The sequence below is a fragment of the Bubalus bubalis genome, chromosome 8, assembly GCF_019923935.1.
Source record: "Bubalus bubalis isolate 160015118507 breed Murrah chromosome 8, NDDB_SH_1, whole genome shotgun sequence".
Classification (NCBI taxonomy): domain Eukaryota; kingdom Metazoa; phylum Chordata; class Mammalia; order Artiodactyla; family Bovidae; genus Bubalus; species Bubalus bubalis.
The window spans coordinates 53,116,920-53,130,649 of NC_059164.1; the positions used below are offsets into that span (position 1 = coordinate 53,116,920).

At 37.7% G+C, this 13,730-nt stretch overlaps 1 protein-coding gene across 6 annotated transcripts in view; it reads right to left on the bottom strand.

Annotated features, from left to right (window-relative positions):
* MDFIC (MyoD family inhibitor domain containing) overlaps positions 1 to 13,730 on the bottom strand; it is a 138,230-nt gene that overhangs the window by 25,400 nt on the left and 99,100 nt on the right. For 4 of the 6 annotated variants that reach the window (XM_044946647.2, XM_006071016.4, XM_006071015.4 and 1 more), the window contains one exon: positions 10,376 to 10,648. In XM_044946647.2, coding sequence (XP_044802582.1) covers positions 10,376 to 10,648 — 273 coding nt within the window. Of the gene's footprint in view, positions 1 to 1,527; positions 5,243 to 10,375; positions 10,649 to 13,730 lie in introns of those variants that run through there. The other 2 variants (XM_044946646.2, XM_044946645.2) reach the window with 2 other exon arrangements.

The window sequence follows — 13,730 nt, forward strand, 5'->3', positions numbered from 1 at the left end:
TCCCACAGCAGACCCTCAGGCCCTCCTTTGGCCACTGAGTACCTATAGTCTACACTCAGAATGACAGACAGGTGATGCTTAAAAATGGTGAGTCAGATCATGTCCATCATCTGCTCAAACCCTGGCTTCCTACCTCACTCAAACCAAAATCAAAATCCTTAAAATGGTTCATTAGGTCCCTCCAGAATCTATGCCCTGCTTTACTGTTTAGTTCTTAGAGATATTTCATTTTAGAATAAGACATCTGAAGGTATCTGGGGTCTTTTGTTACCTTCAGGAATAACAAGAGACCTAACAGGTGTTTGTTACCACCTTAGAAACCTGCGAATCATAACTGTTGTTAGATTCTGAAAAAAGCCCACAAACCAAAAGTGATCACTGTGTAAGAGACAATCACAATTAATTTATAGAAGTTGGAATTTTGATCTTAACTTTTAGAGCTTTTGCTTGTGATAGTAAGTCAGTGAAGAGTAGACCACATTAAGGTCCTCCGTGGTGGGTCAATCAGTAAAGAATCTGCCTGCAATACAGAAGACCCAGGTTCAATCCTTGGTTTGGGAGGATCCCCTGAAGAAGGAAATGGCAACCCACTCCAGTATTCTTGCCTGGGAAATCCTGTGGACAGAGAAGCCTGGGGAGGCTACAGTCCATGGGGTCACAGAGAGTCTGACATGACTTATAGCAACTAAATCACCACCACCAGACCACATTAAAACACAAATTTACTTAAAATACATTTTAAAGTTAAGCTACTGGATTCTGCAGTAATTTCCTTACTCATCTTTCCCACACTTTTCTTCTCTTTAGCTGTGTGTTTACTTGCTTGGGCCCCCCTGATAGCTCAGTTGGGAAAGAATCCACCTGCAGTGCAGGAGACCTGTGTTCAATCCCTGGGTTGGGAAGATCCCCTGGAGAAGGGAAAGGCTACCCACTCCAGTATTCTGGCCTAGAGAATTCCATGGACTGTATAGACCATGGAGTTGCAGTCAGATATGACTGGGTGACTTTCACTCACTTGTTTATGTTCTGTTTTATTTCCTGTCCTATACTATGTGTAAAAGTTACAATTAAATTCAATTAAGGGCCTTATCAATCTAAATTATAAGAAGCTATTAATTTCCATCAACTTGTGGGCTAAACACAAATCAGGAATTTGGAACTCAGATTCATAAATGTCTGCTGGGTCAGTGTCTTCCATTCAAATGCAATTAATACTTCTGGAATGAAGGAGGAGTGGGGACTTGAGTTAGAAGCTTTTTGAGTAACTTTTATAGGGTAACTTGGTATGAAAGTGAAAGAAAGTGAAGTCGCTCAGTCGTGTCTGACTCTTTGCAACCCCATGGACTGTAGACTCTGTAGCCATCTAACCAGGGTCCTCTGTCCATGGGATTTTCCAGGCAAGAATACTGGAGTGGGTTGCCATTTCCTTCTCCAGGGGATCTTCCCAATCCAGGGATTGAACCTGCATCTCCCACATTGGGGGCATATGCTTTACCATCTGAGCCACCAGGAAAGCCCAAATTGGTATGAAGACATGATTAGAAAGCAATTATCAATGATCCTCCCATAAAGAGTGGAGTCACCTACATTAACAATTCAGTAAATGCTTCTCTGGTTGCTCAATTCTCATGCTTTGATAATGGATGTGTATTTACATAATCCGAACTCTAGATCTAAACACTAAATATCATTTCTTTAAATGATATGCTGGCTTGTCAATAAGGTTATCATTATTACCTTCTTAAATCTGCAAACTTTCCCTCTCTCCTGGATCCTTTCCATCCAAATATAAACAGAAACCTTTTCCATCTTAAAACCTCTTTGGACATTGGCCTTTCTAGAGCTATTGTTATTAGTGTGTTTTATCACATTCCACAACCCGTATCATTCTGACTTCTCTACAAAAATGGCTCTTAATTAGGTCACGAAATGACATCCACATAGTTAAATTCAATAGAATCATTTCAATTCTCATCTGACTGAGGTGTCACAATAGCTGGTGCAAGCTTCTCCCTTGACTCAAAGCATTTATTCCCTGGTATCCAGGACACCACCCTCTCCAGTTTGTTTCTTCTCTCACCTTTCCTGTCCACTCCTCTTGGCTCGATCATCTTCCTCCTCTTTTTGTTTTCTGACCTCTCCCCTAGGCTATCTTATCAGTGCCATAGCCACACTCTGACATCACTTTTAGAGAAAAGTCTGAACTTTCTATATGGCATTGTCTCCCCAGTGCTCAAGCTAAACCCACTCTCCCATTCCACCAAGCTGGCTGGCCTCCAGTGATCCCTGAGTCACTCAGTTCTCAGTCATCTGACCTTTGCTCTTAAATCTCTACTTAAGAAATCCCATCCAGATGCATGGTTTCAAATATCTCCTCTAAGAGAACTAATAGAAATTAGTGTGCTTGCTTTTAACTCCTTCTCTGAAGTTCCAGTTATATATTTCCAAATGTTCTTGGATTGTATGTCATTATTTGAAATTGAACAGGTCTACAATTCATCTCATGGTCAGCCTCAAACTATATTCAGCTACTCTTCATGATTTCTTAAATTTCAGTTCCCTTTCTGAACTAACTGAACTAGACAATGAATGACAGTCCTGATTAAAATGCATTAATCTGACTGCTACTCTAGTTCTGGGCCAGGACTCCTCGATACAATCCTGAAACCCTAAAGAAAACCTTCACTGCCCACACATGGCCTGACTCTTGAGGTTGAAAATGGACTGTAATCCAGGATAAGCCTGGCTGCTGCACTTACCTGCTACTGTTTCACCTAATGAAATCATCATCTAAACTTACCATCATCAAAGAAAAAATTAAAACCCTGATATATTAATAGGGTTATTAGGTTATTCAGTTCTTCTGTCCACTTAGCCTATTATTCTTTCCACTAAGCTGGGTTTCTAAATAGCCTCTTCACTCAGCTACCCCACACCCCAATGCTTCCCGGCCACTCTATCTGTATCTCCATTGTTTTATTTCCTCCTCACCCACCTTCTGTGTGAGTGCTAAGCTAATTCAAATTCTTAGAGCAGTGGTCTAAGCTTGTGTACAAAACCAAACATCATAGGTGGAGTCCACACACAGTAGATAGCTGTCTATCTCTTCTTTCAGGTGTCAACTAGTATAAAAGAAGTTTCGAGGTGTTTCTGTTTCAAATCTCAAATTATATACTTTAGAACCTTGTAAAATCTTTGCCTTTCATCAAATGGATGGATATAACTTACTACAGATCATAGATTACAAAGTGATTTTCCTAAACTCAAAAGGAAGTGTATTTAAATATTTACCTTCAGCCCTAAAGTAACACCACTTATAATCTGATAGATGATTTTTTAAAGAACAGTTGATTTAATATTTCAAGTAAATAAGCAATGATTTATATGTACAGAATAATTTATACTTTGACATAGTCAACGCTGATCATACCTGTTCTCCACACACACATTCACACATCCTTCTCTTTGTATTACCGTTTCAATTAGCTTGCTGGGTGAGAAAAGAAAATTATTAAAATCCTATTTTCCAATGGACTGGCAAATATTGCATCAGAAAGCAGAATTCTAAACCTTTCTCCCACACAATTATTCTGACATGGAATGGAAGGCACTGTGCCTGAGAAAACAAAACAAAACATCATCCTAGCACATTAAGTATTTTGAGGAACACAGCAATATATCTTGCCAAAGTCACAGAAAATTTGTTTCTGGAGGCTCAGGTTATAATGTTATAGTCAGATCATGAAGTCCTATTATTATCCTTTCACTAAAGTACTAGTACTTCTCGAAGTTTTGTGTTTTTTTTTTTTGGCCTCTTTTAGCTCAAATATTTGCACTCCCTTCAATCTCCCCATTTCATCTCCCTTGAGGATTGCAGTGATTTCCGAGATATCAACTATGACGTCTGTGAAATGTTGAAGAGTAAGTGCCTGCGTTCTCCAATTTATGTCCCTTACTTGCTTCATCATTTACTAAATAGTTATGATAAGTCACATACCAGGCTCTGTGCTTGAAGCTAAAAGATGGATAAAACCAAGTCTTTGCCTTCAGTAAGATTACATTTTAGTGCAGAAAGAGTTAAACTCCAGTCTCATTTTGTATCTGGAAGACATTGTGGGGACCCAAAAGAAGAGTAATCAGCTCAAAATTGGGGCATCAGGAGATGATGCTTGAGTTCTGAAAAAAATATGGAGAGGTCATGAAGGCGAAGTAAGTTATAAGAAATATAAGGAAGAGAAGTGGCAGAGTCAGTCAGCTATGTTGTTAAATGTGTGTGCTTGCAGTTGAAGGCACAATTTCAAGTGCAAGGAGAGAAGAGGAAGTGGTGAGGTCAAGGAAAGATATTTTTACCAGTGATTCTCAAGGAAGGAGGGGGTGGAACCTATTTGAATCACCTAGTGGGCTTTTCAAACTGACCTGCTCAATTGTGTACATCTCCTTTGAAGCCTGTGTGCCCCACCCAGACTGCCTCCCAGAGTCATGGCTGTCCTCCTCCTACTCACGATCCGATGCAGGGGGAGATACACTGAAAAGGGGAGAAAGAAAAGTCTAAACACAAGACAGAGAAAAGTCATAAAGGTAAGAAGTCAAGAGGCTAGTTTAAAGACAAGCAGAGGGTACCAGTAAAATGGGAGAGGACTGGGCTGAAGTCCATCCAAAGCTTTCCTGAAGAACTTGTTAGCATCCCCAGTTCACCAAGTCTATAACTAAGTCCTCGTTTTATCTATGGTAATAGTTCATTACTAAAATACAAAAAGATCATAAAGGTGATCAGAGTACAGATGCTTACTATATAGCAGTATTCTGGGTTTACATAATTGCAACTATGGAATTTCTGTATCATGGAGAGAAAAGAAATATAATGTTTCAAAAAAAATATGCAATGGGCATAAAATGATACCCTTCAGAGAAATCATAAGTATCGGGCTACATTAGCACAACAGGGCTTCCCAGGCTGCCTATGGACTGATCCTTTCCAGTCTCACCTCTCCTAATTTGACTCCTCAGCAGCAAAGTACTTAATGGTTCTCTGAACAAAACACCTTATTTCACAGGCCCCCTTCAGTCTTTTTGAATGCCTCTTTCAACTGCCTTTCCTTCTGTTAACCTTCAGGTCTCCATCCAGGCATTACCTTGTCTAGAAAGCTGACATTGCTGACCCTTCCTTCCCTGTGTGCTCCTTCATGACGATGATAACAGCATCCAAGTACTTCATCCAGGCCAGGCTCTGTTATAACTGAAACTGAATGCAATAGCAACTCAAACACTCTTCCAACCATCCTATGATATAGGTGACTAATTATATCCCTATTTTACAGTAAGCCACTGAGGTACAAAGAGGTTAAGTTATCTACTCAAGGACACATCATGGGCCACTAGTAAAGCCAATGTTTGAACTGAGCAGACTGGCTCTAGAGTTTGTGCTCTGACCACTAGGCTATGTGGCCTCGCTGATTTAAAATAAGACTGATCCTCAGTACTGCCATGCATATGATGCTCCTGACTCTTGTTCAACAGTTATACTCAATGAACTGCTGGGACTAGATATGCAATTTCTCTGTAAGTACTTAATCTATGTTTCAGTATGAAAGTGAAAAGTGTTAGTCACATCCAACTCTTTGTAACCCTATGGACAGTAGCCTGCCAGGCTCCTTTGTCTGTGGTATTTTCCAGGCAACGTACTGGAGTGGGTTGCCATGTCCTTCTCCAGGGGAATCTTCCCAAACCAGGGATTGAACCTCGGTTTCCTATACTGCAGGCAGATTTCTCTCTCTCTTTTTTTTTTAACCATTTGAGCCACAAGAGAAGCCCACTATGAAATATGTTAAATAGCAAATATCACTAAAAAGTAGAAAATCTCCTCAAAATATCTTTGTTGAAACTTAGTTTTTACAAAATCATAATAGCATCATTGGCACACATGTGTTAGGATTTACTATTCCTATGATAAGGAAAAAATCATATTAGAGTCTAATGAAAGCTCTTAGCAATTTGAATATTATATGATACTAAATTATACTATAATTATTTCAAAGGTCAAGAATCTTAAGCATGTCTTAAAAAATCTCTACCTGGGTGATGCAATCAAGAAATTGAAGTAATGTATGTATGAATATTTAATTATACAAACAAGTAGGAATCTACTAATTTAATAATATTCAAATAAAATATACAGTATTTCCCCACATGGGTATTTTTTTTTCCTCTATTGCATAAAAGGAACTTTTTAAAAGAACATATTTTAAATGAGTATGAGCACATATTTTACTTTCCAGTGCTAGTTTCATGGAGGTGGTTTGGAATAAAACATTGCATCACTTATTAACAATGAAGCTATTGTACTGGGCATGACTGTAAATTTAAGAAAAACATTTCGACTCAGACCTAGTCAAGCTTCTTCAGGAACTTACAGTCTAGCAGGGAAGGAAAATGGACACAGAACATAGGTATGAAAATTGCTTTTAAAATTTTAGTTGGAAGAGTTTAAAGAAGGCAAATGTATACTAATCAATCACAAGATCCTTGCCTGACCCACAGCTGGGATGATATCAACATCCCATGTGATGTTGGAAAGGCCAGTAAATTACCTTTCTTCAGAGAACTTTAAGGCAACGTAACACAGTAGTGTCGAGGCTAGACCATGGAGCCAGAATGATCTAGGTGTGAATCTCATTTCTATCATGCACTAATTGAGTTTGGTGCATTCACTTAGTGTCTGTGGCCTCAGTTCTCTCATTTATAACTAGATAATTGCATACAGTTCATAGAATTACAGTGCTGTTGGGAGGATTAAATGACTTCATGTGCATGAAGCAGGTAGAAAAGTTATGTAGATTAGAATAATCTATGGTACAAATCTTCATAACTGAATCAACATAGCTTAAAAAGAGAACTCTGATGGAACCCATGTCTATTTGTCCTGAAGCCTTAAATAATCCACATTAAAGACACATGAAAAGATGTCACCAACTCACTGATGCAATTGTTGAGGCTGAGTCAATCCTTACCTCTGTATAAGCAATGGGCTCACATCATAGCAGTGTTTTCCAAACTGTCATCAAAGCAGCCCTTAATGAAACACTATGAAATAGCTATACATTTAATTTCATCATCTGAACCAGAAAAATGCCTCTCTGGTTATCACTGTTGTTTATGTGCAATACAAAAATCATAACCACAAACACTGTTTATCCAGAAAAAAAGCACATTGCCAGACCAGGCAAGGTCAGGTATTTTTGTGATTTTCAGCAAATACCATTTTGCTACTTGTTTGCTCATTTTGCTGTAAGAATAGGCATTAACAATGTAAACTTAAATTTTTTTTTTTTTAATTTCTATTCATTTTTAATAGTATCACAAATCAGGCCTCTTCAAGACCTACTGTTCTCACATATAGGCCTCCAGAAATCCAAATGCTGTCACTGTTTAAAAAAACTCTTTACAGACTTGGAAGCAACCTCAGTGTCTATTGACAGATGAATGGATAAAGATGATGCTGTACATATATACAAAGGACTATTACTCAACAATAAAAAATAAAGAATGAAATTATGGTATTCACAGAAACATAAATGGACCTAGAGATTCTCATACTATGTGAAGTCAGTCAGAAAGACAAATATCATGATACTGTTTATTATGTGGAAGCTCAGAAAAGGATAGAAATTAACTTTATTTACAGAATAGAAATAGACTCACAGACTTTGAAAACAAACTTATGAACGTGGAAAGGAGGTGGGGGAAGGATAAATTAGGAAATTGGGATTAACATATGCACACTATATAAAAACAAGTAAATAGCACACAGAACTATACTCAATATCTTACAATATCCTATAATAGATAAAAAGGTAAAAAAGAATATGTACATGTTTAACTGAATCTCTTTGCTATACACCTGAAACTAACACAACCCTGTAAATCAATTATATGTCAATAAACTGAACTAAATTTAAATTAAAAACAAAATTTCTGCCATTGTTTTATTCCACAGACATTAGATTTCTGCTTACCATGATTCACATATTTTATACACCAAAAGACCTGCTCTGAAAACAAAGTGGCTCTGCTATAAAGCAAGCACCACGGAATCTTGGAACTGAAACTAACTTCTTTTTCAGTTTCTAACCAAAGCATTTTCTTTAAAAAAAAAAAAAAAAAAAAGTCCCAGAGAACAAACTTACTTTTAAAACTGAAGGCCAGAAGAAACAACAAAATTTGAGGGTACAACCTTAAATAGCAGCAAAAAGCAGGACAATGTCTATCTTTGAGAAAATATGAAATAGGACAATGGAATTTTCATCTTAATTCAAGTAATCACAAAGAAAGGTACTATCAGGTTAAATTGTATAGCAAAGCAGTGAAATAAGTGGGCAGGACACAGTAAAATATACTTAGACAATTCCATTGGTGTTTGCTGTTCCTCATTCCCCTAATCCAATATGGAACAGATTTTGTGATAAGAGAAGGTTTACAAGGGACTTCCCTTATCCACACCTTTATCCACCCTTATCCACAGCAGCCATAAGGATGGGTGGGTGAGAGGGGAAGAGGAACATGAGAAGGGAAAAGCAGGAAGAGGAGAGAGGGATAGAGAGCAGAATTTTATTTCATTTATGTACTATTCCCTGGAGAAGGAAATGGCAACCCACTCCAGTACTCTTGCCTCGAAAATCCCATGGACAGAGGAGCCTGGGAGGCTGCAGTCCGTGGGGTCGCAAAGAGTCGGACATGACTGAGCCACTTCACTTCACTTCACTATGTACTATTGGTTTTCCTCTTCCTTCATGTGTTAGTTACAAAGCTGCATTCTTCCATTAGAAATAAATTCAGAGATGGTATTAAAAATAAGCAAAAATGTATAAAACTCCATAAGCTATTTCAAGTTGGATTGCCACGCAAATATTACCATTCTTTAAAATCAGTAAATATCAAATGGAAAATTAGAGGTTAGGAGCACAATAGGAAAAGTCAAATGTATAAAACAAGTAGATTTCAATTGCATTCAATTATTTTACCCAATCACCTAGAAGCAAAGATCCTCTAAAGAAAATTGCATTGCCTTCCCAACTCCTTAGAGAGCCAGTTTAGTTAACAGCCTACCTATGCTTCAGAGATGACCATGCAGCTTACATGTCAAACTCATTTTAAAGTGTCAATCATGTCCTTTTCAATCTAATTAGTTTGGAAAGTAGTGTCACTGACCTGGAACTATGCAGACCATTTATTATCATATCATTTGATCAACCTAACACTTTACCTTAGTTGAGTTTGAGACACCTGTAGCCAAAATGTAATATCCTTTCTCCCACTCATGACTAGTAACTCTCGATACAATTTCCTATTTACAACTCAATTTATCTCGATGAATAAGCATGGCCAACTTCACAGAAGCATCCCCAGAATTTCCTTTATTTAAAATTTCATGATAATTTAAATAGAAAGGCGAATAAGAAAAATATTTGTATTATATATATGTAAAATATATATATATACACACACACACACGTGTGTGTGTGTGTGTATAAGATTTGAGTTTTTGATACCAATGAACTACTAAAAGGAGAAGAGAAAGAGCAGAGGAACATGCATATGTGCTGAGAGAAATTTGGGACCTTGAACTTGAGGGAAAGTGACTTTTTAACATAAATTCACAAGTCATTTTTATAAAAGGAGTTTGTAGGTTATAAACCCAATGCCATCAGATGGGCTTGTGTTATAATAAAGGAAAACTTTTCCTGCTTCATAGTATTTCATTAATGAGGTAATTGCTAATTCTTGAGAGGTCAGAGAACACAGCCCAGTGCCTCTAAGGGAGGATCTAGAGGATCTAGAGATCCAAGCTCAGACCACCATGAGCTTGGAACAAGGCAGAGCTGGGCGAGGGGCGCTGCCCTTGACAGCACTGGTAACTGGAAGATGCTAGCCAGTCAAGCACGAGTTCACCTAGCCCTTTCTCTGTCAAGAGCATGACAATTACCAAATTTTTGCTTTAGTTTTGCCTAGTTAAAAACTGAAAAATACAAGCAGGTATCTCTGAATCAGCGATTTACATACTGAATCAGGGACTGAAAAAATACATACAGTCATATTCCACCAAAACATGGTATTCATATTTTTAAATGTGGTTTAAAAAGAAGTATAGCAGCTATATTTAAAGTTATGACTGTTCACTCCAGAAGACAATCTAAAAGCAGGATGTCAGCTGCCAATGCTTCCGTTATAGCCTGGGCTTTCCTTTGGGGAAGTTGCATTTTACCAAAATTCCTGTTTGGAGGCAAAGTAACATGCTTCATACATTTGCTTGATCAAATGATTCTTAGTGAATATGATTTTACATCTGGTCAAGTAACACATGCATATGCATCACACTTACCTTCAGGTGAAGAGCCCGTCTTTTGGGAAAAGACAGCATTTACTTTACTCTTCTTACTGATGTCACTGTTTACAGACAAGCTGGAGTGAATTTTTCTATGCATTTTTTGAGAAACGGGTGCTGAAAGTCTTCGATTCTCTGCAGATACATGTTTGGCCCCGTGGTGGATTCCATTGCCATTGCTCAGACTTGGGTGGCCATTCTTTATCTTGCTTATTTCCTCCTCACTTTCCTGTGCTGCAGTTTGAAGCTGAGGCAAGCGCTGAGGTTGGGCTAAGTGAAAAAAAGAAAAACAGGAAATATTTATCCAGTTAAAAAAATGAGTATTTGAAAATAATCAAAACCCAATCAGTAACAGACTTTTTTGGGTTTCATCCATGATCCTAACGGGGGGTGGGGGAGGGACACGCAAATGAATACAGAGAAAGCATAATTAGGAAAAGAGAAATGGAAAGGGTTCATCAAGAGTAGCTTTACATAAGGGACACAAAAAGAAGAGGAAAAAACGGTGCTTCTTTTTTCTTTAAGTAAATTTAAGTTGGAAATCTGCAAAAGGTAATTCAAAACTCATTCAACAGCTAAGTCCCAGGTCCTATTTTGGGTGCTACAGACACTGCAGTATTATCTGAGTATCCCTGATAATGATAAACTACTCAACTGCCTTTTGAAAGGAACAATGAATTCAAGCATCAAAGCTGGATAAGACAGTGTGTTGTATTCTTTTCTTTTTAATTCCACTTTAAATTCTGAAGAAAATCTTTTCCATATATATATATATTTTTTTTTTTAATTTTAAAATAAACCATTTATGGAAACTTAGGAATAGAAGAGAACTTCCTTAATCTGATAGAACACATTTATCAAAATTTAAAGTCAGTCCTGCAGAAGTGCTCCCGTTTGGTCAGGACCAAGGAAAGAATGCCCACCTTTACCCTCTTACGTGACACTCTGCTGGCAAAAGGAATGAACACCGAAAAGAAAAACATGTCTGAGTCCTGGAAAGGAAGAAACATTTTTGAGATGGATACATAATTGAATATTCCAGGGAAAATCTAAGAGACTATACAGTCTGAAAAACTAAGAATTTAGTAAGATGTATACATGATAAACTATATTAAATTCAGTGAAGTTCCATAAGGCAACAGTAAGCAACTAGCAAAGATGCAAGAACTGAACTCTTTACAGAAACTACAAAAGAAAAACAAGCCAACAAACAAACAAACAAAAAAAGCCTGTAAGTATCTAGGAATTAAGCTAGGAAAAAGGGGGAAGAGACTCGATGGCAAAACTGACCAAACATAACTGACATTAAAAAAAAAACAAACTAACAAATGAAAAGATTATAAGTATGTTAATTCTGGTAATATGGTAATTATCCCCAATTTATGTAATGCAATTCCCATAAAAATTCTAAAAGGCTTATTTGTGGAACCTGACAAACAGATCAAAAATTTTATAAGTAAGAGTAGTCAAGAATCACTAAGGAAATTTTAAGGAAGAAAAACAGGATTGTGGGATTTGACTTAGATAAAAAGTCTTACCTTGAAACTACAGTAACTAAAGTAAAAAGTGAAAGTGAAGTCGCTCAGTCACGTCGGACTCTTTGCGACCCCCATGGACTGTAGCCTACCAGGCTCCTCCTTCCATGGAATTTTCCAGGCAAGAGTACTGGAGTGGGTTGCCATTTCCTTCTCCAGGGGATCTTCCCTACCCAGGGATCGAACCCAGGTCTCCCACATTGCAGGCCATCTGAGCCACCAGGGAAGCCCAAATCATATAAATGGTTCATATATATCACTCAAATTTTTTTTTCTTTTTCGGCCACACGGCATGTGGGATTCTTGGTTCCCCAATCAGGGATTGAATGCACACCTGCTGTGAAAGTCTTGGAGTCTTTAACCACTGGACCACCAGTGACAGTGGGCTTTCCCAGTGGCTCAGCAGATTGCTTGCCAATGCAGGAATGGTGAGTTCAATCTCTGGGTCAGGAAGATCCACTGGAGGAGGAAATGGCAACCCACTCCAGTATTCTTGCCTGGAGAATCCCATGGACAGAGGATCCTGGTGGGCTACAGTCCTTGGGGTTGCAGAGTCAGATACGACTGAATATGCACGCACACACAGACTGAGACAGTATGGCATTGGTCCAGACACAGACATAAACCAATGGAACAGGAGAGCAAGTCACCAAAATACTTGTGTATGCAAATGCATCTATCTCTGATACGAAGACATTTCAGATGTTTTCAATGTTTATAAATGAAGAATTTAAAAGAAAAATATAAAAATATTTTATTAGCATGACACTAAAAATGAACAACTAATTTCTTTGGACAATAAATCATAAAACAAGCACAGTGATGAGTGATCATCTATGCTGCCCAGCATTTCTAAAGACCCTCATAGATTTTGATAACTTCCTCTAACTCATCCCTACAGTCCTCGAGTTAGAGGGCACATATGTAATTTACATTCTACCAAGCAGAAGCGCAACTCACATGCAGAACTATGGATGCAAGAGGGCAGCCACACCCAGATGGTAGAGCCTCTCAGCACAGACAGTAAAGAAGGCATGTGTAAATCTCGGCAGTGGGTGCAGTGTCTGGTGACCACTTCCTAGCAGATCAGTGGGCAAAGCATGCAGTAATAGTAAGTTTTTTCATTAGGAAAGCACCCATTTGGTGGGCATGATCCTTGGCTGTAAAATTCCTGGGAGAGTCTATATGCAACTGATAAATATTTTCTATTTAAATTAGCTAAAATGGATTCTGGTTTTTGAAGCTCAGAGTCCTGATCTCCCCACCAAATGTTATCTATTTACATTGGTTAAGTAATGAATTCTTAAAATCAACATTTATCTTGCTGGTATAGGTCCTACGCAGAGTTATCAATCATAGAATTTCAGCAAAAAAATAGCAACAACAAAAACCATTTGGTGTCAAATTTTACTATTTTATCATTTCTTGGAATTTCAAAATACGAAGCAGCTGTTTTAATTAGTCTTTTCTGTTTAAGATTATGAACAGTTATGAAATGTTAATTAAATCTGAATACTAGGAGGTCTTCGACTTAGAAATAAGTATAGCACACAACACTGTAACAGGTACACACAGAACTGATAATGGCTAAAATGGACTAATTAGCTGTTATCTTGGGACTACCTAAGGCTTCATAAATAATTTTGACAAATTAGACAGGTCTTTAGCACACATTGTTTACTTCCATTCTTGTTCACATATGCTATGTCTCTTGAGGAAAAATATCTTAGCATACCAGACTATTTTATTCCTCATGAATGTACACATTGTAAGAAAAAAGCTTATTATTATTCTTTTACTTAACAAAAGCATCCTTT